The sequence below is a fragment of the Saimiri boliviensis genome, chromosome 12, assembly GCF_048565385.1.
Source record: "Saimiri boliviensis isolate mSaiBol1 chromosome 12, mSaiBol1.pri, whole genome shotgun sequence".
Taxonomy (NCBI): Eukaryota; Metazoa; Chordata; class Mammalia; order Primates; family Cebidae; genus Saimiri; species Saimiri boliviensis.
In genome coordinates, this window is record NC_133460.1 from 12,877,443 (window position 1) to 12,899,622 (window position 22,180).

Genomic DNA, 22,180 nt, shown 5'->3' on the forward strand with positions numbered 1-22,180 from the left:
CAGTGTGACCCCACCGCTAACCACAGGCGCCTGGACTAGGAGCAGGCACCTGACCCGAATACGGCCAATAACACTGAGAAGTTTGGATGAAAGGTTTAGGGCAGGACAGGTGCCGTGGTTCACATCTAAAGTAATCCTAGCACTTTGGGAGGCCAAGGTAGAAGGATCAATTGAGCTCAGGAGTTTGAAACCAGCCTCGGCAACACAGTGAGACTCTATCTCTATAAAATAAAAATAAAATAAAATAAAGTAAAATAAAATAAAATAAAAGTTAGCTGGGCGTGGTGGTGCACCTGTGGTCCCAGGAACATGGGAGGCAGGGACAGGAGGATCACTTGAGCCTGGGAGGTCGAGGCTGTAGTGAACTATGATCATGCCATTGCACTCCAGCCTGGGCAATAGAGGGAGATCCTGTCTAAAAAAAAAAAAAAAAGGTTTTGGCTGGGCATGGTGGCTCATGCCTGCAATCCCAGCACTTTGGGAGGCCAAGGTTGGTGGATCACCTGAGGTTGGAAGTTCGAGACCAGCCTGACCAACATGGAGAAACCCCGTCTCTACTAAAAATACCAAATTAACCAGACACGGTGGCTCACGCCTGTAATCCCAGCACCTTGGGAGGCCAAGACAGGTGGATCACCTGAGGTCAGGAGTTTAAGACCAGCCTGGTCAACATGGTAAAACTCCATCCCTATTAAAAATATTTAGCCTGGTATGGTGGTGCCTCTATCACAATGAACAACTTGCCATTACCCCATACTCCTGTATATGCTCCTGTATCCACAACTCTGTGTGTGTGTGTGTGTGTGTGTGTGTGTGTGTGTGTGTGTGTGTATGTGTGTGTGTGTGTGTTTGAGACAGGGTCTCACTCTATTGCCCTGGATGGAATGCAGTGGCATGATCTCAGCTCACTGCAGTCTCAACATCCTGGGCTCAAGCGATCTTCCCACCTGAGCCTCCCAATTAGCTGGGACTACAGATCTACAGGTGCATGCCACCACATCCAGCTAATGTTTTTTGTCCTTTTTAGAGACAGGGCTTTACCATGCATGCTTATAATCCCAGCTACTTCGGAGGCTGAGGCAGGAGAATTCCTTGAACCCAGGAGGTGGAGGTTGCAGTGAGCCAAGATCACACCATTGCACTCCAGCCTGAGCAACAAGAGTAAAACTTTTTCTTAAGAAAAAAACAAAGTAAATATACACAAAAGCCCTTACCTCAGTGCCTGGCCCATGGTAAATAACATGGACTACATGGTTGCTAATATTATAATCAAGCCACAAGGACGTACTATTACAGGAACTAGACAAATTAATCATCTTGCCCAGTCATCTAAATTACTCTTCCCTGGAAGGGTGGCATGTCCTGGGGTTGTTCTTGGTCCTCTCCCAGGCCATAATTTTATCAATGGCTGGATCTGGCTGTTGAAGCTGTTTATTATGTTGGTGGATGACATTCAGATGGGAGGCACACAGAATAAACTCAATGATGGAATGTGGGTTCAGATCAATTTGGCTAGAGAGAGAGCCAGAGTGGCTGGATAAAACGCATCACGGTGAAGGTAAAGGTCCCGTAGAAGGGGGAGGCAGTGCGAGGGAAGAGAGGCTTGAGAAAAGTTCAGGAGACAGAAGACAGGGCTTTTAGCTGATGCGCCCAGGATGAGGTAACATTACGGTATGGCTGCCAAAACCACCACTGCCATGCACACAATGCTTGTGTGAGAAATACTTGCTCAAACTAACACAGATGAAGGGTACTAACATGTTAGCAACTAACACGTGCCGGGCCTCCTGCTGAACACCTGACATCGGCTATTTCCATTGACACTCTTCGTTAACCATAGGAGGTAGGTATTATCATTATCCCCATTTGACAGGTGAGAATGCTGAGGCTTAGTGAGGTGAAGTGACTTGACCAAGGTAGATGGTATTTGAACGCAGTTTTCATTAGAAAGTACAACTCCATTCCTATATTCTATGCTGATCAGTCCCAAGTTGGAATATCCCATTTGGTTCTCAGTGTATTTTTAGAGAAAGATGAACTTGTCCAGAGGAAGGCGACCAGGAAGGTGAAGACTAGAATCGGAAATCAGCTTGAGAAGGAATCAAGTTTGGGAAAAGCAAGAGCAAGTCCGTAGATCAGCCTGTCCGACCTGAGTCCATAGAAATGGCACCATTTAAAGTCCATGGCAGCATATGCTTATTTCCCAGCACTCTGGGAGGCCAAAGTGGAAAATCAAAAGGGGTGCCACTGGCAGATTAGAAACATTGAGAAATCCCTGAGAAATGAGTGACAGACAGAATTGGATTATGAACAAAAACACAGGCCAAAACAGAAGCTAGGAAGGACAGCCGCAAAGGGTGAAGTTGGGCCTGGACTGCTCCAAACCTAGAGGCAGCACATTCTCCAGGGAGAGGAGAAGGCCCCAGGCGAAGGGTCAAAGGATCGACCAAGAGCTCCTGTGGGGATACCAGGAGGTAGCCTGTCAATCCCACCAGCCTTCAGGAGCTGTGACTATGGGTTTTCAGGCCAGAAAGGCAGAACGTAGCCAAAAAAGAAAAGAGAGACCCTGTGCTCACAAAACCAACTGTTACATCACACGTCTTGCAGCAAGTTCTGACCCTCTGCCCATAAGTATTGGCAGTTATCTATATCATCTACAGAGAAGAAAATGGGAAATCAGCGGCTCATGCCTATAATTCTAGTGTGTGGGAGGTCGAGACAGGAAGAATACTTGAGACCAGGAGTTCAGACCAACCTGGTCAACATGTGAGACACCTTCTCTATAAACAAACCAAAAAAAAAAAAGAAACTGGAAATCATACTACACAGAAGAGCACACATCCACAAATCACAAAATATTCCATGAAAGATAGGGATTAATTTAATAAATAGAAGAAATATCAATCAAACAGGTAATAATGCAAGCAGAGACACTTAAAATGTATTTAACATTATCAGAAGGATAAGAGAGGAAGGACATTGCATCTATTGAACAAGAACAGCCTATTACAGAAAAAGAATTAATTAAAAATCACATTGATGGCAACTTGGGAAATGTAAAAAAAAAAAAAAAAAATCACAAAAGATTTAGTCATCAAAATAAATCATTTGTGACCAGCCTGGCCAATACGGTGAAAACCTGTCTCTAGTAAAAATACATAATTAGCCAGACGTGGTGGCAAGAGCCTGTAATCCTAGCTACTCGGGAGGCTGAGGCAGGAGAATCTGGGAGGTGGAGGTTGCAGTGAGCTGAGATCATGCCACTAAAATCCAGCCTGGGCCACAGAGCAAGACTCTGTCTTTAAATAAATAAATAATAAAATAAATAAAAGTAATCAAAACATGCTGAAGGGCAGAAGAGATACAGATAGAAAGAAAATTAGTGATCTGGAAGATTGGACAGAGGCATTTTTCCAAAACACAGGAATAAAGACCAAGGGGACTGGCAAAAATTTAAAAAGCTGTTAATTACTTTTGCATAAAATTAAAGAGAGGATTTCTCAGATGTTTTTGGTAGAAGTGTAAATTCAGGTTTTCTCATAAGGCTATTTCCAGATTTCCTACTACATGAGTCAAACAAATCTCTATTATTTAGGCCAAGAGTAAGCACATTAGTCACAGGTCAAATCCGGCCAGCCACCTATTTTTGCAGATAAAGTTTTACTGGAACACTGCCAGGCTCATTTACATATTGACTAAGGCTGCTTTTGTGCTCAATGGCAGAGTAGTTGTGACAAGAGACTGTGTGGCCCACAAGGATGAAATATTTATTGTCTGGTCCTTTACAGAAAAAAGTTTGCTGACCCCTGGTTTAGACCATTATTTGGGATTTTCACTATTTGTGGCCAAAAGTACTCCTAACTGCAATAATTAATAGAGTTGCATAGGCTGGACGCGGTGGCTCATGCCTGTAATCCCAGCACTTTAGGAGGCCAAGGTGGGCAGATCACTTGAGGCCAGGAGTTTGAGAACCACCTGGTCAACATGGTAAAACCCTGTCTCTACAAAACAAACAAAACAAAACATAAAAATTAGCGGCCGGGCATGGCGGCTCAAGCCTGTAATCCCAGTACTTTGGGAGGCCGAGGTGGGCAGATCACAAGGTCAAGAGATCGAGACTATCCTGGCCAACATGGTGAAACCCCGTCTCTACTAAAAATACAAAAATTAGCTGGGCATGGTAGCGCGTGCCTGTAATCCCAGCTACTCGGGAGGCTGAGGCAGGAGAATTGCTTGAACCCAGGAGGCGGAGGTTGCAGTGAGCCGAGATTGTGCCACTGCACTCCAGCCTAGCGCCTGGTGACAGAGTGAGACTCTGTCTCAAAAAAAAAAAAAAAAAAAATTAGCTAGGCATGGTGGTGCACACCTGTAATCCCAGCTACTCCCAGCTACTCGGGAGCCTGAGGCAAAAGAATCGCTTGAGCCCAGAAGGCGGAGGTTGCAGTGAGCTGAGATCACACCACTGTACTGCACTCTGGCCTGGGCAACAGAGTAAGACTCTCTGTCCAAAAACAAACAAACAATAGAGTTGCATAAACAGAAAAAGCTCCAGAAAGATGCACATCCAATGTATAACAGCAGTTATTTCTGGGAAGGGAAATGAGATTGAGGGTAAATTTGAAAATTTTTTAATAACAACAATGTACTCAAATTATTTTGTAATTTTTCCGAGAATAATTGAAGGTCTTACACCATGGTGATAAAGAACAAAGTAATGATGCATTAAAAAACATGGATGGCCGGGCGCGGTGGCTCAAGCCTGTAATCCCAGCACTTTGGGAGGCTGAGGCGGGTGGATCACGAGGTCAAGAGATCGAGACCAGCCTGGTCAACATGGTGAAACCCCGTCTCTACTAAAAATACAAAAAATTAGCTGGGCATGGTGGCGTGTGCCTGTAATCCCAGCTACTCAGGAGGCTGAGGCAGGAGAATTGCCTGAACCCAGGAGGCGGAGGTTGCGGTGAGCCGAGATCGTGCCATTGCACTCCAGCCTGGGTTAACAAGAGCGAAACTCCGTCTCAAAAAAAAAAAAAACAAAAAACATGGATGGAGCGGTGGCTCACGCCTGTAATCCCAGCACTTTGGGAGGCCGAGGCGGGCGGATCACGAGGTCAAGAGATCGAGACCATCCTGGCCAACATGGTGAAACCCCGTCTCTAGTAAAAAATACAAAAATTAGCTGGGAGTGGTGGCGTGCACCTGTAGTCCCAGCTACTTGGGAGGGCTAAGGCAGAAGAAATGCTTGAACCCAGGAGGCGGAGATTGCAGTGAGCCGAGATTGCGCAACTGCACTCCAGCCTGGAGCCTGGCAACAGAACAAGACTGTCTCAAAAAATAATAACTTTTTTTCAAATTTCAAAAACATGGATGGAACCAGGCATGGTAGCTCAGCTACTTAGGAGGCTAAGGCAGGAGAACTGCTTGAGCCCAGGAGTTTGAGGCTACAGTGAGCTGTAACTGCACCACTGCACTCCAGCCTGGGCAGCAGAGCAAGACACTGTCTAAACAAAAAAAAAAAGAAAGAGAGTCAAAATAGTAGCTATCCTTGGAGCGGTATTAACTGGGAGGGGACATGTGAAAACCTCTTAAATGAAGACTATAGAATAGTCTACATTTGATGTGAATAACTGATTTTATATATGTACATCTAAAAATTCATAAAACTATACACTTAAGCTTGTTTATTTTTATGGCACGTAAGTTATACCTCAATAAATACATTTTTAAAAGAATAATGCAAAGTAGGCATTTTAAATTATCCCTTAGTATGGCCCTAATTCTGAAATATATGTAGTTGCATTAAAAAAAAATGCTAGAGGCGCAGTGGCTCATGACTGTAATCCCAACACTGGGAGGCAGAGCCAGGAGGATTGCTTGAGTTCAGGAGTTTGAAACCAGCGTGGGTAACATGGTGAGACCCCGTCTATAAAAAATACAAAAATTGCCGGGCGCAGTGGCTCACGCTTGTAATCCCAGCACTTTGGGAGGCCGAGGCGGGTGGATCACAAGGTCAAGAGATCAAGACCATCCTGGTCAACATGGTGAAACCCCGTCTCTACTAAAAATACAAAAAATTAGCTGGGCATGGTGGCGCGTGCCTGTAATCCCAGCTACTCAGGAGGCTGAGGCAGGAGAATTGCCTGAACCCGGGAGGCGGAGGTTGCGGTGAGCCGAGATCACGCCATTGCACTCCAGCCTGGGTAACAAGAGCGAGACTCCGTCTCAAAAAAAAAAAAAAGAAAAAGAAAAATACAAAAATTAGCTGGAGATGGCAGCTTATGCCCTAGTCCCAGCTACCTGGTAGGCTGAAGTGAGAGGATCACTTGAGCCACGTTCATGCCACTGCACACCAACCTGGGTGACACAGGGAGACCCTGCCTCAAAAAAAAAGAAAAGAAAAGAAAAAAGAAAGAAAACAAAAAGGAAGAAGAAAAGGAGGGGGGAAAAAAAGCTAGAAAGAAATATAAAGGTAAATACAGATGATCCCAACTTGCAATGGCTCCACTTAGAATGTTTCAACTTTATTGTGGTATGAAGGCAATATACGTTCAGTGGCAATCGTATTCCAGTACCCAACCATTCTTTTTTTCACTTTGAGTACAGTACTCAATAAATTACATGAGATATTCGACACTTCATGTAAAATATGCCTTGTGTTAGATGATTTTGCCCTACTGTAGGCTAATGGAAGTGCTCTGAGCACATTTAAGGTAGGCTAGGCTAAGCTACGATGTTCAGCAGGTTAAGTATATTAAATGCACTTTCTTTTGATTTACAGTATTTTCGACTTGGGATGGGTTTATTGGGACATAACCCATTATATATTGAGGAGCATCTGTAATAGTGATTATCTAGCTGGTAGGATAACAAATCATTTTTTTATCTGCATTTTCTAATTTCTAGACAATCAGCATACATGAGTTCTGGAATCAGAAAGAAATTAAGTCTTGAATGCAGACCCCACTGGGCTGGGTATTTACAGGTGTTAACTACACCAATCCTGCCTCCCTACCCCAATCAGCTACTCCAGCTGACGGAACGTGGTGTGGACAGGACCTGGCAAAGGGAATCAATGAATAATAAACAGCAAACACTTCAGCAGCCCTCACAGATATAGTTCTAAGCACTTTACATGGATTAGTCTTATTCTCTCAATAACCCCAGGAGGAGGTACTCTAACTTCAGCTCCATTCTGCAGCTGAGGAAACTGATGCACAGAGAGGTTAAGTAATTGCTGAAGACCACACAGCTAGTGGTAGAGCCAGGATGTTAACCCGGGCTGTCTGCCCCAGACTCCTGCCCTGCCTGCCATGGACCATTCTACCTCTCAGTGCCACGCCACTTCGCAGGGCTTCGATAAAGCATGAGTGCCCCAAACAATGTTTTTTTTTTTTTTTAAGTTTAGGTTTCTATATTTCAAAAAAAAAAAAAAGTTGGAAAAGTCCAGAACTTTGTTGAACTTCCTTATACTTGTTTCCATTTTTTTTTTTTTTTTTTCCCAAACAGAATTTCACTTTGTCACCCAGGCTGGAGTGCAGTGGTGTGATCTTGGCTCATTGCAACCTCAATCTCCCAGGCTTTGGTGATCCTCCCACCTCAGCTTCCCAAGTAGCTGGGACTATAGGCACGCACCACCATGCCTGGCTCACTTTTGTATTTTCAGTAGGTATAGAATTTTGCCATGTTGGCCCACGCTGGTCTCGAACTCCTGGGCTCAAGTGATCCTCTTGCCTTGGCCTCCGAAGGTTCTGGGATTACAGGCGTGAGCCACTGCACCCGACCTTATTTCCGTTTTTGTTTTGAATTATATAGTGGTGGTGGGAAGGGACGCACAGTTCAGTGACTTCTTTTTTTAATTGTAATTTTCTTCTGAGACAGAGTCTCACTACGTTGCCCAGGCTGGTCTCAAACTCCTGGGCTCAAGTGATCTTCCTGACTAAGCCTCCCAAAATGCTAAGATTACAAGCATGAGCCACCACATTTGAACTTCAGTAGCTTCTTTTTTTTAAAATTAATTTTTATTTTTAATTTTTGTGGGTATGTAATAGGTGTATATATTTATTAGTTACATGAGACGTTTTTATACAGGTATGTAAGGCATAATAATCACATCAGGGTAAAAGGGGCATCCATTTCCTCAAGTATTTGTCCTTTGTGTTTATAAACAACCCAAGTATATTATTTTAGTTATTATTTTTTTGAGACAGAGTCTCCATCGCCCAGGCTGGAGTGCATTGGTGTGATCTTGGCTCACTGCAACCTGTGCTTCCTGGGTTTAAGTGATTCTCCTGCTTCAGCCTCCCCAGTAGCTGGGACTATAGGTGTATGTCACCACCACACCTGGCTAATTTTCGTATTTTTAGTAGAGGTGGGGTTTCACCATATTGGCCAGGCTGGTCTCAGACTCCTGGCCTCAAGTGATCTGCCCACCTTGGCCTCCCAAAGTGCCAGGATTACAGGTGTAAGCCACTGTACCTGGCCTCTTTTAGTTATTTTTAAATGTACGATTAAATTATTTTTGACTAAAGTCACCATGTTGTGCTGGTAAACACTAGGTCTTATTCATTCTTTCTAGCTTGTTTGTTTGTTTGTTTTTTGAGACAAAGTCTCTACCTAACGCCCAGGCTGGAGTGCAGTAGCAGGATCTCGGCTCACTGCAACCTCCACCCCTGCCCCCGAGAGTTCAAGCAATTCTCCTGCCTCAGCCTCGGGAGTAGCTGGGTTCACATGCATGTGCCACTATGCCCGGCTCATTTTGTATTTTCAGTAAAGATGGGGTTTCACCATGTTGCCTGGGCTGATCTCAAACTCCTGACCTCCAGTGATCTGCCCGCCTCGGCCTCCCAAAGTGCTGAGACTACAGGTGTGAGCCACTGTGCCCAGCCATTCTTTCTACTTTTTTTTGTGCCCATTAACCATCCTCACTTCTCCTGTCACCCTTCACAGCCTCTGGGACCCATCCTTCTATTCTCTATGTCCATGAGTTTGTTTTACCTTTTAGCTCCCATAAATAAGTGAGAACATGTGAAATTTGTCTTTCTGTATCTGGCTTATTTCACTAAACATAATAACCTCCAGTTCCACCCATGTTGTTGCAAATGACAGGACCTCATTCTTTTTTCTGGCTGAATAGTACTCCATTGTTTGTGTGTACCACATTTTCTTCATACACGTGTCTGTTGAACACTGAGGTTGCTTCTGAGTCTCGGCTGTTGTGAACAGTGCTGCAAGAAACATGGGCGTCCAGAAATCCCTTGGATATACTGATTTCCTTTCTTCTGGGTATACACCTAGTTGTGAGATTGTTGGATTGTATGGTAGCTGTATTTTTAGTTTTCAAGCAACTTCCAAACTGTTCTCCATAATGATTATACTAATTTACATTCCCAAAAAGCGTGTACAAGGATTCCCTTTTCTCTACATCCTTGCCAGTATTTGGTTTTGCCTCTCTTTTGAATAAAAGCCATTTTTACTGGGATAAGATGGTATCTTCTTGTAGTTTTGATTTGCATCTAGCGGCTTCTAACCAGAATCTGGCTGTGGTCAATTGCACTGAGCTGGGGGAGGTGAATATCAGACTAGCTCCCCTGGCCAGATGAGGAAACTGAGGCTCACATTTACCTGGCAGTCATTGCCTCTGCCCAGCCCTGTGGTCACAGGAGTGCGGGGTTCTCCTGTCTGGCTGTGAACCAGCAGCAAGGCCCCGCAGGGAGGAGGGAGAGTGGCACGCCCTTGCCGCTTTGCCAGGGTGCACAGAACACAGGCTACCAGCTGAGCCCTCTACTTGCTGTGTTACCCAGGGAAGGCTGCCTCACTGCTCTGAGCCTCGACTTGCTCTCATGCAAGATGAGGGTAATATTGCTTCCCTTATCAGGGTATCGCGAAGAGTCAATAAGACAACAGATGTGAACATAATTTTTTTGTTTTTGAGATGTGGTTTCCCTCTTGTCCCCCAAGCTGGAGTGTAGTGGCGAAATCTTGGCTCACTGCAACCTGTGCCTCACAGATTCATGCGATTCTTTTGCCTCAGCGTCCTGAGTAGCTGGGATTACAGGTGCCCACCACCATGCCTGGCTAATTTTTGCATTTTTAGTAGAGACGGGGTTTCTCCATGGTGATCAGGCTGGTCTCGAACTTCTGACCTCAGATGATCTGCCTGCCTTGGCCTCCCAAAGTGCTGGGATTACAGGCATGAGCCACCATGGCCGGCCGAACATAATTTTTAACAATTGTGCGTCAGTTATTATTCCCACTACACAGTGGCCATGCAGGTGACAGCTGCTGTTTTTGGCCTTTCCCCCTTTTTCTGGCACCAGCATCCTGATCTTCATTTGGGAAAATACCCCTTCCTGATCATGTGCTTAACATAGGGTTGACCCCACCTAACCTTTGTCTCCGGGACGCATGCACACAACCCTAGATGGGCCAGTGAGTCTCGATCTGGGGCCTTGGCTGAACAGTCAGCCTTGGAGAGTGCTCACTCTTTGCTGAAGTTGCTGAGAGAATTCTGAAAAGAACAGGAAGCAGAAGGGGAAGAGGAGGAGGAAGCACCGATCACTATTCAGGGCTCCGGACCTGTAGGGCACTGTTCTAGGTACCCGTACCCCTGACCACTTAGTGAGACAGGTGCTACCACTATTCCCACTCTATATAGAAAGAAACTGAAACTCAGAGGTGGCTGGGCTGCTTGGGTGAGCGATGAGCCAGGATTCGTCCCCAAACCTTCTAAATCTAGCACCGGAGCTTCCCCCACCATGCCATCTGGCCTCTATACTGTAAGCTTGGGGCTGCCAGCAGTCATCTTGCCAGATGGCAAGATGGCAAGGTGGAGAACAGACCCGCCATGAGAGAAGGCAGGGTCAAAAGGGACTGAGCCAGAGCACCTAGATCCATCCATGCCTGATATCCATCCCTGAACTTTTCAGCAAGCAACAAATTTTCTTTTTTTGTAGAAGCTGGTTTAAGGAAAGCTTCTATCACTTAAATGAAAGCTGGCAGACATGGCCTGGAGAAACTAATAAAGCTGAAGTCACAGAAGCATTGGCTTGTGTCAAACTTGGGGGACCACAGAGGAAACAGGGGCTCAGAGAGGGGAAAGCAAGTGTGTCCACAGTCAGTGGCAGCAGCCAGGACTTGAGCCCACACGGCCTGGCACTTTCATGACCTGTGTCTTGCTCCTCCAGAAGTGTCCCCAGAGTGACAGTTTTCATGGGGTGTTTCTATCCCACAGACATACCTTTCCTGAGTAACTTGCAGGAAGCTCCTCTCAGCACCATTCTCTTTTCTAATCATATTCCATATTCCAGAAAGTGATTTCTGGGGGTGGAGGAAGGAGGTAAAGGGAGATATTTTAAAGGCAATTTCATGCCTAAGATCTGAGGATAGAGAAAACTTTGATGGTGCTCTGTTGAAGGGCATATTGTTTATCCAAAACAGACTCAGGAAAGGGAAGCTGTCAACATTATCTCTTTCTGGTCACAAATTGCAGCTCTCTGATGGGTTTTTCCTAGAGTTTAATCTTGTGCTGGAAGCTAAGCTGATACCAGGTAGGTTTTAGACATGTCAATCTCCTTCCTGGCATTTTATCAGAAATTGATTCTCTTTGCTCTTCGGGGCTGGAGTCTTGGTCCTGTTGTTGTTAAACTTGGGTGTTTGTGTATACCCCTCCTGCAGCGCCCAATCTGACTGCAGAGGTCCTGGGGCCAGCTGGGGACTCAAATACAAAGGAATTCCAACAGGGAGGGATTATGTGCCATTCTTCCATCACAACAAAGAGGCCCAATCCATGTCCTGCTCTTTCTCAGGAAGACTTCTCCACCTGTGACTTTGAAGGGATTAGCTTTGTAAATAAGCTATTTTGCCCCACCAGTCCTAAATTATAATTCTTGACATTTATTGAGCTCCGAGTACGTGCCGGCTTCCATTCTAAGCACTTGACACGTATGAACTCACTGAATCCTCGCCACAGTTCTGTGCAATGCAGGTTCTATACCATCCCCATCTTATAGAGGAGGAAGTTGAATCACAAAAAGGTAAGGCACTTGCCTGAGTGGGAGAGCTAGCCTAGGAATCCAGGCTGTCTGGTTCCAGGGTTCTCAGGCTCAATTCCTCTGGCTGCACTGCTTCTAATCTTGCCCTGTGTCTTATTTTCCCTGCATAAATCAGAAGTTGTCAGTGTTACCGAGGCCCTACTCTTCAAGTTCTCAAAGCTCCAAGACCTCAAGAAGTGGAAAGACTGACAACAAAAATTTTGCAACTGGGAATGCATTTGGCAGTCAGAACTAAAATAGATTTTGTTCTTCTCTGCCCAGAAATATGAACTAAAAGGTTTCATTCTGGTAAAAGTGCTGAGTTGGAATGTCAGCTGTCATACCAGGCTCTTTGTAATGCAACAACGCCAGCTTGCCTTTTCTTTTTTGCTTTCTTCCTTTAAAAAACCTTTTTTTTTTTAAACAAAGCAATTGAGATCTGTAAATATGGAAGGAGCAACTCCTGAATCCCCAGAAGGCTGAAGTTGCAAGAATACAGAGAACTGACTGAGAAAAGGGAAGAAGTGTCTGCCATGTGTTCGCTAGTAGAGTCTGAACCTTACAGAAAAGTCACTGGTCTCACTGGTGCCTGCAAACAGCCAAGACAAAGCCTGTAAGCTCAGGGCTGCGAGAGATGGCTTGCAGAACGAGGAGCTGCAATGCGCAGCTGCCATTCATAACTGCAAAAACGTGGAACCAACCAAAATGCCCACCAATCAACAAGTGGATAAAGAAACTATGAGATATGTATGTGATGGAATACTACTCAGTCATAAAAAGGAATGAATTAATGGCATTTGCAGCAAACTGGATAGAACTGGAGACTATTATTCCAAATGAAGTAGCTCAGGAATGAAAAACCAAACATTCTATGTTTTCACTTACAAGTGGGCGCTACGCTGTGAGGACGCAGAGGCATAAGAATGACACAATGCCAGGCCGGGTGTGGTGGCTCATGCCTGTAATCCCAGCACTTTGGGAGGCCGAGGCGGGTGGATCACGAGGTCGAGAGATCGAGACCATCCTGGTCAACATGGTGAAACCCCGTCTCTACTAAAAATACAAAAAATTAGCTGGGCATGGTGGCGCGTGCCTGTAATCCCAGCTACTCAGGAGGCTGAGGCAGGAGAATTGCCTGACCCCAGGAGGCGGACGTTGCGGTGAGCCGAGATCGAGCGATTGCACTCCAGCCTGGGTAACAAGAGCGAAACTCTGTCTCAAAAAAAAAAAAAAAAAAAAAAATGACACAATGCCTTGGGGACTCAGGGGAAAAGAGTGGGAAGGGGCTGAGGGGTAAAAGACTACAAATTGAGTTCAGGCCAGGTGCGGTGGCTCACACACCTGTAACCCTAGCACTCTGGGAGGCCGAGGTGGGTGGATCACCTGAGGTCAAAAGTTCAAGACCAGCCTGGCCATCATGGTGAAACCCCATCTTTAAAAAACAAACAAACGGGAAAAAAAATTTAAAAAAGAACAAATTGAGTTCATTGTATACTGCTTAGGTGATGGGTGCACCAAAATCTCACAAATCACCGCTGAAGAACTTACTCATGTAACCAAATATCACCTGTTCCCCAAAAACCTATGAAAAAAAAATCGAGGTGCTGGATTAGGAAAAGGACCTAAGTCCCTCTCAGGTAAATGTCCTTCCTGTCGCCCTCACAAGACAAGTGAGCTAGGGAACTGCAGGGGTGGCCACTGAGTGGTTCCCCTGTGGGCACTTCAGTCAAGGACAGTCACGCTTGCATCTGGCCAGCCTTCTACAAGGTACCCTAGGGAAAAAACAAAACAAAACAAAACAAAGCTCTATCCCATTCACACACTGTTAAAAGATAAATTGGGGCTGGGCGCAGTGGCTCCCACCTGTAATCCCAGCATTTTGGGAAGCCGAGGCAGGCGGATCATCTGAGGTCGGGATTTTGAGACCAGCCTGACCAACATGGAGAAGCCATCTCTACTAAAAATACAACATTAGGCGGGCGTGGTGGTGTATGCCTGTAATCCCAGGTGCTTGGGAGGCTGAGGCAGAAGAATCGCTTAAACCCAGGAGGCAAAGGTTGTGTTGAGCGGAGGTGAGGCCACCATTGCACTCCAGCCTAGGCCACAAGGGCAAAACTCCATCATGAAAAAAAAAAAAGATGAACTGGAAGGAAACATCAATTTAAATACAGCATATACCCTTTGATTCATGAGTTCTACTTTTAGCATTTAACCTTAGGCTATTCCTGCCTATGTGCACAGGGATGTCTGCTCCAGAATGTTCTTTAAAGTATTTTTCCAGTAGCAAAAGACTATTAATAAACTAGATATTCATTAATCAGGAATCAGTAACACATCTATGAAATTATTTAGGAGCAGAACCTGATCTGAAATGACATGAAATTTATACCCTTTATTTACCCACTTAGTATAAATATTCATATTTTGCTGTACACACACACACACTATATATATATATATATATATATATATATATATATATATATACACCATGCCATGTTGCCCAGGTTGGTCTTGAACTGCTGAGCTCAAGCAGTCCTCTCCTTTCAGCCTCCCAAAGTTTAGCCTGGTCCTTCTTGCTGTGTTGATCCTTCTATTAGCCGTTCCTCCTTCATAAGCCAAGGCCACAGGCCAGTGAGAGAGTCTGGCCTGGCTAATCAATACTCGAGAGTATTCAGGGGATACAATATTCCTGACATCAGCCCTCAGTTGCCCTCCCAAGAGGCAACAACAAAATATCGTTTCTACAAAAAATACAAAAATTAGCTGGGCCTGGTGGTGCACACCTGTTGTCTCCACTACTCAAGAGGCTGAGGTGGAAGGATCACGTGAACTTGGGAGGCAGAGTTTGTAGTGAGCTCATACAATGCCGCTGCACTCCAACCTGGGTGACAGAGTGAGACCCTGTCTCAAAACAAACAGACACCCCAACAAGGTAAAGAGACCCAGAAGACCCAGAGGGGAACAGAGGCATGTTTGTGGTTGCCCACTGAAGTGACAGAGAGGGCTGTCCAGATAACCTCGTCCCTGGAGGCACCCTGGATCCTGGATTCCCTCCGTTGCTGTGTTCCTCTCAGGCCCCCGTCTCCTCTTTTGCTTGAGAAAAATGAAGGGAGTCTTTAGCCTTGCACCAGAAGTCTCTGCTAATAGCAGGAAGGGGCGTGTGTGTGTGTGTGTGTGTGTGTGTGTGTGTGTGTGTGTGTGCGTGTGCACGCATGCAAAGGGAAGGCTTAACATTTTCTAGTTGGGTGAGTTCAATGACTTTTGTAAAGTCAGTTCAGCAGATGAGTGTGCTGTCAAGAGCATTTTTTGGAATCTCCAATCAACTGCAAAAGATGGCCATCTATTATCACGGGAGGCTCTCAGAGCAGTTAAGAATGAGGGCCCTGGGGCTAGCCTGCCTGGGGCCCAGGTGCCTGGGAACACACAGCCAGGAAGCAGGAAGGCTGGAATCAGCCTCAAGTCGGGCTGGAATGAGGGAGGCCCCTTCTGCAGGAAGCGTAATTAACTCTGCTGCCTTCTCCTGGTGAAACCCTTGTTAAATCCTAGACACTTCAAGTTATGTAACAACTAACATCTATGGAATGCTTACGTGTGCCCAGCACTGTGCTAGGTACATTAATACATGACTGTATTAACTCTCTCCAAAATGGACATTATCAAACAAGGTGAGAGGGCCCAAGAGACTCGTCCTTCTGCTTCTTGGGAGAAAGAAAATAATAATAATAATAATAATAATTAATAATAAAAGAGACTCGTCCAAGGTCACACAGCTGGGAGGATTTGAGGCAGAGCTGCTTGGCCCAGGACCTGAACTGCAGGCCTCACAGCAAACCGGAGGTATTAATTCACAGAATCACCAGCGGCCTCAGTGGCTCCGAGCACTAAGAGGACATGTTTCCAGTGCCATGCTCATGAGCCCCACAGTGCCCTGGGCACCAGTGTGGATGCCGTGGGGGTGAACTGGATGATGAATAAATATTTCTTCCCGCTCTGTAATCTCCTTTTTTCTAACACTGCATGATAAATTTACTTCCTAATGATTTTTGAGTAAACTACAATGACCACAATTTCAAAATCATTAATAATTCATGTCCAAGGGCCATAAACACTATATAATCTCCACAGGCAGGAACCATGAATACTTGTTAGAAACGAGGCTGAGAATATTTTTACCAGCTGAACTGAAATTATCTACTGACTTCAAGCCAACCATCAAAGCTACATTTCTCAGAAATGACTGTAACGTAGCTGGGCACAGTGGCTCACACCTCTAATCCCAGGACTTTGGGAGGCCGAGGCGGGCGGATCCTTTGAGGCCAGAAGTTTGAGATCAGCCTAGCTAACATGATGAAACCCCATGTCTACTAGAAACACAAAAATTAGTCAGGCGTGGTGGCATGCACCTGTAATCCCACCTACTCAGGAGGCTGAGGCAGGAAGAACGCATGAACTTGGGAGGCGGAGGTTGCAGTAGGTTGAGATCCTGTCACTGCACTCCAGCCTGGGTGAGAGAATACGACTGTGTTGAAAGGGGGAGGGGAGGGGAGGGGAGGGGACTGTAACCTCAGTTCAGGCCACCTATTCCAGGAAGTCTTCTTTCTCTCCTCTGGCACTCCCTAGAGATTTATTTGGGGCTCATCTATAATGTTTATCATTCTCTTTGGTTTCGCCTCTTGGTATCTGTGACAGCGGTGGAGAACTGAGGTGCCTTTGGGGCCAGGCAGGCCAGGCACAGGGTACACAGAAGCATCTGGGTTGAAAGCCAGGGCTATTTATTCTGTTTTCTTTCTTAGATGGAGTCTTGCTCTGTTGCCCAGGCTGGAGCGCAGTGGTGCAATCTCGGCTCACTGCAGCCTCCGCCTCCCGGGTTCAAGCGATTCTCCTGCTTCAGCCTCCTGCGTTGCTGGGACTACAAGCATGCACTATCATGCCTGGCTAATTTTTGTATGCCAGAGTCTACTTAATCCATGGAAAGCACTGGTTCTCATCCATGGCTGCACATCAGAACCACCTGGGGATTAAACAATTCTGATGCCTCGGCTGCACACCCAGAGAGTTTGACCTACCAGGTTTGGAAAGAGGCCTGGACATTAGGTTAGTTATGTCTGTATGAATGAATGAATAAATGTACGAATGAATGAAGTGCGCCAGGCCCTGTGCTGAGTGCTTTATATCAGTAGTTCTCAAATTGCTGCACATTAGAATCACACGGGAGCTTTTATTTTACTTATTTATTCATTCAAAAAAAAATATTTTTTGAGACAGGGTTTTGCTTTTTGTCCAGGTTGGAATGCTGTGGTGTAATCACAGCTTACTGCAACCTCGAACTCCTGGCTCAAGTGATACTCGAAATTCAGCCTCCAGGGTAGCTGAGATTACAGGTGAGAGACATCACACCTGTTTAATTTTTTTTTTTTTTTTTTTTTTTTTAAGATAAGTCTCACTCTGTTGCCCAGGCTGAAGTACAGTGGCATGATCTTGGCTCACTGCAACCTCCACCTTCCGAGTTCAAGTGATTCTCCTGACTCAGCCTCCCGAGTAGCTGTGATTACAGGCATGCGCCACCACACCCGGCTAATTTTTGTGTTTTTAGTACAGATGGGGTTTCGCCATGTTGGCCAGGCTGGTCTCGAACTCCTGACCTCAGGTAATCCAGCCACTTCAGCCTCCCAAAGTGCTTGGATTACAGGTGTGAGTCACTGCACTCGGCCTCATAACTGTTTAATTTTTAAAAATATCTTTTTTTAGAGAAAGGGTCTTGCTTATGTTGCCCATGCTAGTCTCAAAGTCCTGGGCTCAATCAATCTTCCTGCCTCAGTCTTCCAAAGTGCTGGGATTATAGGCGTGAGCCAAGATACCCGGCCACCTGGGAGCTTTCAAACATTCACATGTTGCCAGGTACAGTGACTAGCAATGTTTCAATGTAGATTTAACCAGTTTAAAGGTGCATTTTAAATATGGATATAAACATTTTTAAAAATCCACAACTTTTAAATGTGGACACCTACTTTTTAAAAATTATAATAGGGTATGAGCCAGACACAACACATCTTTGGGCTGAATTTGGCCTGGCGAGTTCATTGACAACAGTCACACCCTCCCTTTGTCATGGTGGCTTAAGATCCCTCAGAGAAGCACCCAATCCCAACCCAAGGTGGGAACCACGTGTTCACCCTCCAGAGAGTGCACTGGCCACACAACCTCAGGCCTCACCACCTTGATAAATACGTTCCGACCTGCTCTTGGAAAGAGACAGCTGGTCTTCTCCTTGCCTTTTATGGTGATACAGTTTGGTCTACACCTAACATCCTGCATAAGGCATGCAGGCCCGGGAAGTGAGGAGACAGGGAGACAGGAGAGAGGGCGTGGGATGCAGAAAGAAGAGGTGGTGGGAAAGGCATGCTATCATCTGTCAGATGAGAGTCCTTGCAACCGGCTGTTAGCTGTTGCTGCTAAAACTGTTTCTTAGTAGAAGTGGGGTTTTACCATGTTGCCCAGGCTGGTCTTGAACTCCTGCACTCAAGTAATCTGCCCAACTTGGCCTCCCAAAGTGCTGGGATTACAGGTGGGAGCCACCGCACCTGGTTTTTTTTTTTTTTTTAAAATAATTGTTTATGGTTGGTTTTTCCTTTTGTTTTTCTAACAGAACTAAAGCTCCGTTAAGAGAGTTAGCACTCTCCTTTTTTCAGAGGGCCTGAAACCATATGAAATATCTTTCCAGGTTAAGCCTGGAAGGTGTCCACATTGTGATAAACAGCCTCGCTCTCTGTTTCTCACTACAAGCACATCTCAGAAGAGAAATGATCTGAACTGCTCTCGGGCAATGAACACAATGGGAGTAGCTGGGAAAGCAGTAATTAGGGAAGTCCCGTTGCTAGAGACACAGAAAGAAAGGAGGAGTATCTCAACTAGCTCCTCCAGCGGTCGCTCTGTAGTTTCCGAACTAATTTCTAAATGTGGATAAATGGGATGCTGCTATTCTCTGACCAAAGAAAGGCCAGGGGCAGGTTTAAGGCTTCTTTCCCAGCTTGCAGGCTGGTCTTTGCCCGGGGTCGATTAACTGAGGGAGGTTGCAGGTCTGTGCTCACTTCCATCCCCGCTCCTCTACCTCAGGGTCTCTGGAAGGATGTTGCGGGAAAACAGGTACTTGCTTCTGCCTCCAGAAAAAGATTCCTTACCAGAGGGAGTGGGAAAATCCACCCTGGCTTCGCCCCTAGACTGCCCACTTGGGCGACACTCAGATCTTTTCAGCAGCATCAAATTTCCTAAGGCTTCCTCCAGCCCTCATCCCAGGTGGGCTGGTTGAAAGAAAAAGAAAACGTGGCTGGGCACGGTGGCTCAGGCCTGTAAATCCCCGCACTTTGGGAGGCCAAGGCAGGTGGATCACCCGAGGTCAGGAGTTCAAGACCAGCCACAGTCAACACAGTGAAATCCCATCTCTACTAAAAATACAAAAAATTAGCCAGACATGGTGGCAGGCGCCTGTAATCCCAGCTACTAGGGAGGCTGAGGCAGGAGAATCACTTGAGCCTGGGAGGCGGAGGTTGCAGCGAGCTGAGATCGTGCCACTGCACTCCAGCCTGGGAAACAAAAGCAAAGCTCCCTTTCAAAAACAACAAAAAAAAAAAAGGGAAAAAGAAATGCAAACTGGCTGTTCTGGTTACAGCTGATGAAGGAGACAACAGGAGAAGGTAAAAATCATGTAACTCACAGGACGCAGGGTGCAGTCCAGCCCTAGCTTACCCCCTCAGATCTGGCTGGGACAGCCCAGAAATAGAAGGAGAAAGTCCAGGTCTTCTTGCCATTTTTGGGCCCCAGGACCCAGCTGAGCCAGACAAATGTTGTTTGATCATAGGAATGATGATACTTTAGAACCAAAAGTGTCAGTAGATACGTGTGGATGAATTTCTGAATTGGTCAGTGTTTCTCATGAGCCACACACTTTCTCTTCCCTGCACTGCTGCCCCGTCTCCACTAAATAAGACTTAATTTTATATTCTCAGAAGGCTGGGACTCAAAGGGCCCTGTAGTAATCTATGGCTCCTTGCTACCGCTTCCCACTCGCTTTAGGTGCCATGATCTTGCACCCTTCCTTACTATGTCTCTGACTTCGACCGCACTTATTCCGTGGCCTGGAATACTGCTAGTCATTCTTCAAGCAGCAGCCTGAACACACCTTTTCTGCAAAGGCTTTCTTGATACTGCTGGAAGAGTTAAGAGATTGGTTTCTGTATTAAAATCTCACTTTCTCTGTCCTTCTATGATGCCAATTCACACACCGTATTTTAATGATCATGCTGTAGTTCTCTTCCAGCCAGACAGTGCCTACCCCGAGATCAAGGACTGCGTTTCACTCAACCTCTAGTCCCAGTCCCCCTGGGGCCTGGCACAGAGCAGGTGGGTTCAGCAGGGGAGGGAGGGATGGTAGGTTTCAAGAACAGCCACAATATTTTGTAGCTCTTCTCATCAAGAGGTGAGGCCTATTTCCCCACCCCTTGAATCTGGGACCTTGTGACCTGCTTTCAAGAATAGAGGCCGGGTGCGGTGGCTCATGCCTGTAATCCCAGCACTTTGGGAGGCCGAGGCAGGTGGATCATGAGGTCAAGAGAGCGAGACCATCCTGGTCAACATAGTGAAACCCTGTCTCTACTAAAAATACAAAAAATTAGCTGGGTAGCTGGGCACGGTGGCTCACACCTGTAATCCCAGCACTTTGGGAGGCCGAGGTGGGTGGATCACGAGGTCAAGAGATCGAGACCATCCTGGTCAACATGGTGAAACCCCGTCTCTACTAAAAATACTAAAAATTAGCTGGGCATGGTGGCGTGTGCCTGTAATCCCAGCTACTCAGGAGGCTGAGGCAGGAGAATTGCCTGAACCCAGGAGGTGGAGGTTGCGGTGAGCCGAGATCGCGCCATTGCACTCCGGCTTGGGCAACAAGAGCGAAACTCCGTCTCAAAAAAAAAAAAAAAAAAATTAGCTGGGCATGGTGGCGCGTGCCTGTAATCCCAGCTACTCAGGAGGCTGAGGCAGGAGAATTGCCTGAACCCAGGAGGCGGAGGTTGCGGTGAGCCGAGATCGCGCCATTGCACTCCAGCCTGGGTAACAAGAGCGAAACTCCGTCTCAAACAAAAAAAGCATAGAAAGTGGCAGAAATGACATTGTGTGACTTGAACACCTAGGACTCAAGAAGTCCTGCAGTTGCCACTCCTGTTCTCTTGAACCCTTGAAGCACCACGTGAAGAAACCTGGCTAGCCTGCTGGAAGATGAGAAGATATGGAGGAGAACTAAGGTACTGTAACTGACACTCAAATACCCCCCAGTCGATAGGGCCATTAAATGCAGAAGCATGAGTGAGCCCCACGCAGAGCCTGAGGTCTGCAGAGCCTGGTCCAACAGCAGAACTGCCCAGGTAAGCCCAAATTGCTAACCCACCAAATCCAGAACTAAAGAAATAGTGGTTGTTTTAAAATCTGGGATGATTTGTTCCACAGACAAAGCTAACTGATACAGTCAGTTAGAGATGATTATTACAAGTGATGATTATTCCAAGTGACACTGGGTTGGTAAGTCTAGTTGCTCACTATCCTCTACTCCAGGATTCAAGCTTGGGATGCCGAGATAAAAGAGTAGGAGATTCAGGACCCTTATTCACCACCCTGCTCCCTCAGGTCCTTTCAAATAGAGTTGCCTCCCATCAGCCCTTGCCAGGGTCACATTTACCTCCTTTTTCTCTCGTGAGCAGGACCGGTTTCTCTCAGCCTTTCGCAGAGTCTGACCTGTCGCAGTTCAAAAGCAGAACCAAGATTAAGGCTGTTTTAGAGCAGCTAATTTATCACCACAAAAGCTTTTTATTTGCAAACTGAATAGACGGGACCAATCATAACCAAATGATTTTAAGAAAATGCAGCCTGTTATTATAATGGGAAAATGGCACATTTTTGAAATAGACCAACGGCAAGGAAAATGGTAATTCACACACTTACGTTACTTGACTATAATGAACAAAGCTCCAGCCCTTTAATCTGGAACATTATCTGTACTCTGAAAGGGCCGATGGCCTGTAGTTTCCCAAGTTGAATTACATTTTTATTAAATTGTTTGGAATTACATAAAATGCCTTCCACAAAAATGCCTTCCTCTGTGC

At 45.9% G+C, this 22,180-nt stretch overlaps 1 protein-coding gene across 8 annotated transcripts in view; it reads right to left on the reverse strand.

The window, feature by feature from the left end:
* Nucleotides 1–22,180, reverse strand: part of KATNIP (katanin interacting protein) — a 226,564-nt gene that overhangs the window by 176,534 nt on the left and 27,850 nt on the right. For 5 of the 8 annotated variants that reach the window (XM_074381905.1, XM_074381903.1, XM_074381898.1 and 2 more), the window contains one exon: nt 21,757–21,812. The exons of 2 other annotated variants lie outside the window; for them this stretch is intronic. In XM_074381905.1, coding sequence (XP_074238006.1) covers nt 21,757–21,812 — 56 coding nt within the window. Of the gene's footprint in view, nt 1–11,236; nt 14,445–21,756; nt 21,813–22,180 lie in introns of those variants that run through there. One more of the 8 variants, XM_074381901.1, reaches the window with a different exon arrangement.